The sequence below is a fragment of the Solanum verrucosum genome, unplaced genomic scaffold (assembly GCF_900185275.1).
Source record: "Solanum verrucosum unplaced genomic scaffold, falcon-dt-bn FXZP01000032.1, whole genome shotgun sequence".
NCBI lineage: Eukaryota > Viridiplantae > Streptophyta > Magnoliopsida > Solanales > Solanaceae > Solanum > Solanum verrucosum.
The window spans coordinates 1,790,347-1,793,480 of NW_026020569.1; the positions used below are offsets into that span (position 1 = coordinate 1,790,347).

At 35.2% G+C, this 3,134-nt stretch overlaps 1 protein-coding gene across 1 annotated transcript; it reads right to left on the bottom strand.

Annotated features, from left to right (window-relative positions):
• Positions 1-288: 288 nt before the first annotated feature.
• Positions 289-2,494, bottom strand: LOC125811170 (transcription factor MYB16-like). The gene is made up of 3 exons (XM_049490693.1): positions 2,290-2,494; positions 2,086-2,215; positions 289-1,473 (listed from the first exon to the last, which is right to left on the bottom strand). Exons 1-3 carry the CDS (start codon positions 2,420-2,422, stop codon positions 483-485), a joined length of 1,254 nt encoding a protein of 417 aa, XP_049346650.1. The 5' UTR covers positions 2,423-2,494; the 3' UTR covers positions 289-482.
• Between the last annotated feature and the right edge of the window lie 640 nt (positions 2,495-3,134).

Consider the following 3,134-nt stretch of genomic DNA (forward strand, 5'->3'; position numbering starts at 1 on the left):
TTATTTATTATGTTTTGATGATCCCACTATTTTGCTATGTTACTGTTTCTTTGTTGAATGCTCTGCATTGTTTTTCTATTAGTAATGTTTTATTCATTACCCTTTTTCCTTGGTCTCCCTACCTATTTTTCCGATTATTTTTTTTGGTTCAAATAAGAAGAGATAAATTACACAAGAAATATGTAAATTTTCACTGAGTCAATGATAGAGTTGAAAATGGGAAAGACAAATTGGAACAGTTGGGTGTTGAATTAATTGAACCAACACATTTGATCATAGACTATGGACATGAAGACAATGAACATGAGGTCAAAGAAGATAAATAGTCAAATCTACACATGGTGTTTTTTTCTCCACACTTGTAAATTTCACACCACACTAGTCATTTGCTGTAACACACACACACACACACACACATGAACACAATAATTAAGAAATTATTAACTCAAAATCACTAGTAAAATTTAAAAAAACTAATCTAATTAGAACATAGCTGAATCAGACGGAGAAGGATTATTCACTAAGTTAAAAATACTATTCCAGTAATTCTTGTTATCTTCACAGTTCTCACTTGCATTTCCACTGCCACTACCTTCCCCTCCGTTATCGGATTCCGTGCCACCGCCTTCCGATAAATCGCCATCGCCGGAATTGCTAAGCAATAGATCTGTAAATGTCTCCACAAAATTGGCAGGGGAAATTTGCTCTGTATTTGACCTTAACGACTCTGCTGTCCATGTTGTGTCCATTGGTAGAGTTAAATCTTGTAGTCCTGATGTGAATGAAATTGAATTTTCATTAATAACATCTTTATTGTATTGAGGCAAATGTCCAGTTGATGAGTTTCCAAATTCCTTCCAATCTTCTTCACTTTCCTCATTATTCATAATTCCACCTTCACTAGAACCTGATGAATTTCCAACAAATTCATATAAAACTGTATTCGAACTTGCTCCAATTCCTGATGATGAAATATGTTGCGCATTTTCAAAATAGCCTAGTGTAGACGTAGGAGATTCCAAATCCCTCGCGAGTGCTCCAGTGACTGAAATACCAGCACTAGCACTCGCGATGGAACCTTCATTTATTGGTTTGGTCCAAACACCGTTCCAGGCTTTCAACACGTTGAGACAACGTGCTGGGCCCATAACGGGTTTGCTAAGAGGACTAGAAGGTGAAGGAGCGGTAAATTCTTGAGAAGCGAGTGAATTTTGGAAACTATTGGAACGGAGTTTAGATTGTCTAGCGAGTCTAGCTTCGGCTTCAAGCCGGGCACTTTCCCACTGAGCCATGTGGCTAAGGTTAGCCGCGTTCTTAGACTGACCGTCATTGGACAACAAGGCATCGTTCTTTGGCTTGTGGGTTACCGGGTCGATCCCCATTTTCACTAGCCGTTTCTTAAGATGAGTATTCCAATAATTCTTGATTTCGTTATCTGTTCGTTTAGGTAAATGAGTGGCTATGGCCGACCACCTAAGAACAAGACAACAAAAGAATATGTTAAATTTTAAAAGAGTATGTAAAGACAAGGCCACTTTACAACTACCAAACAAAAAAGGAAAACTTTGTTTTCATCCATGGATTATTAGTGATTTATTTTTTTGAATTTGGAAATAAATAAAAAAGTTCAATTGATTTTAGCTATTTGAGACAAAAGGACAATATCATTTTCCCAGAGAGAAGAGTACAAAACTACCCCTCACTTTCACTGAAGAAAAATACAAGGCCAGGTATATCAACGTGCAATGGTATTTGTGCAGATCTGATTATAAAAATGTCAAATTTAATTGGACGTAACTGACTGTCAGCTAGTGAAAACAAATCATGCTAAAACAAGTGGTTCTGCCAATATTTTGTAGTTATTATTAGAAGAAGAGGGTACAATAATAAGCATAAACATTTATTTATAATTTCATGGTCTAATTTCCCATTAGTTCTCTACTAAACTAAAAGAATTCCGATTAACACAAAGGCAAATTTAAGATCTAGATTCAGTGAGTTCAAAATGAAATGAATTCTTTATCTTATTATACGTATACATTTCATTCAGTTGAATTGACTAAGAGAGAAGAAAATTGAAAATACCTATTCCCTAAGAGAGCATGAAGTTGAATGATGGTTTGTTCTTCTTGTAAAGTGAATTTTCCTCTCTTGATATCAGGCCTAAGGTAATTAGTCCACCTGAGCCTGCAACTCTTACCACATCTTTGAAGTCCTGTAAATTAACCGAAATTAATAAGATAAAATTTGTGTATTAAAGAATTTTTACACTATCAAGTGAACGCGTACCAGCTTTGGCAGGTAATGCGCGCCAGCTACCATGACCATGTTCTTCGATATAAGCTAAGAGTTTTTGATCTTCTTCAGGTGTCCAAGGTCCTTTTTTCAGGCCAACTTTATCACAACACGGAGATCGACCCATCGAAGAAATGACGACTAGTCTAGAGAAGAAAATAATGAACAAGTAATTTAATTTGTAGGAGTTGTGGTACCTTATATTATGATGGTGCTTCAACTAAAGGAGATTGGAGAGTAGTAATAGTTGATAGTACCGAAATAATAATAATGAGAGAAAGAAGAAGAAGGAGTAAATAAGGAGAGAGATAGCAAGGATAGAAAGGTCAGCGACAGGGACGGGATAAAGATATTAATTTCATCACAGCACATCATATAGTATGAAATCATGTGCAAATCTACTAGTACCCAATAGGATCCTTTTTTTTCCTTTTAAATTTTACACTCCATGTACCTTGTAACTACTTTGGGTTCGCCTAATTCAGATTTATGAGTAAAGGTTGAGATAATTTAGACATGTAAAGAGGAGATTTAATATGCATTAAGAAGATGTGAGGGGTTGAATATGGTGGATATGGAGAGAGGTAAAGATAAGTCGAAGAAATTTCGGAAAGAAGCGATTAGAGAGCACAATATGACTACAGAGGACAAAATCCTAGATAAGAGGATATGAAGTCGAGAATTAAGGAAGAAAGCTAGTACATATTCAATGGCTGCTTCCCTTATCACTATTGTTATTATTATCCTTCTACTATCATATTTTTCAATCTTATTATTATTTGTTGTTTCATTTACTTTTATTATCGTATTATTTACTTCTGTTATCGTATTATTTGTTT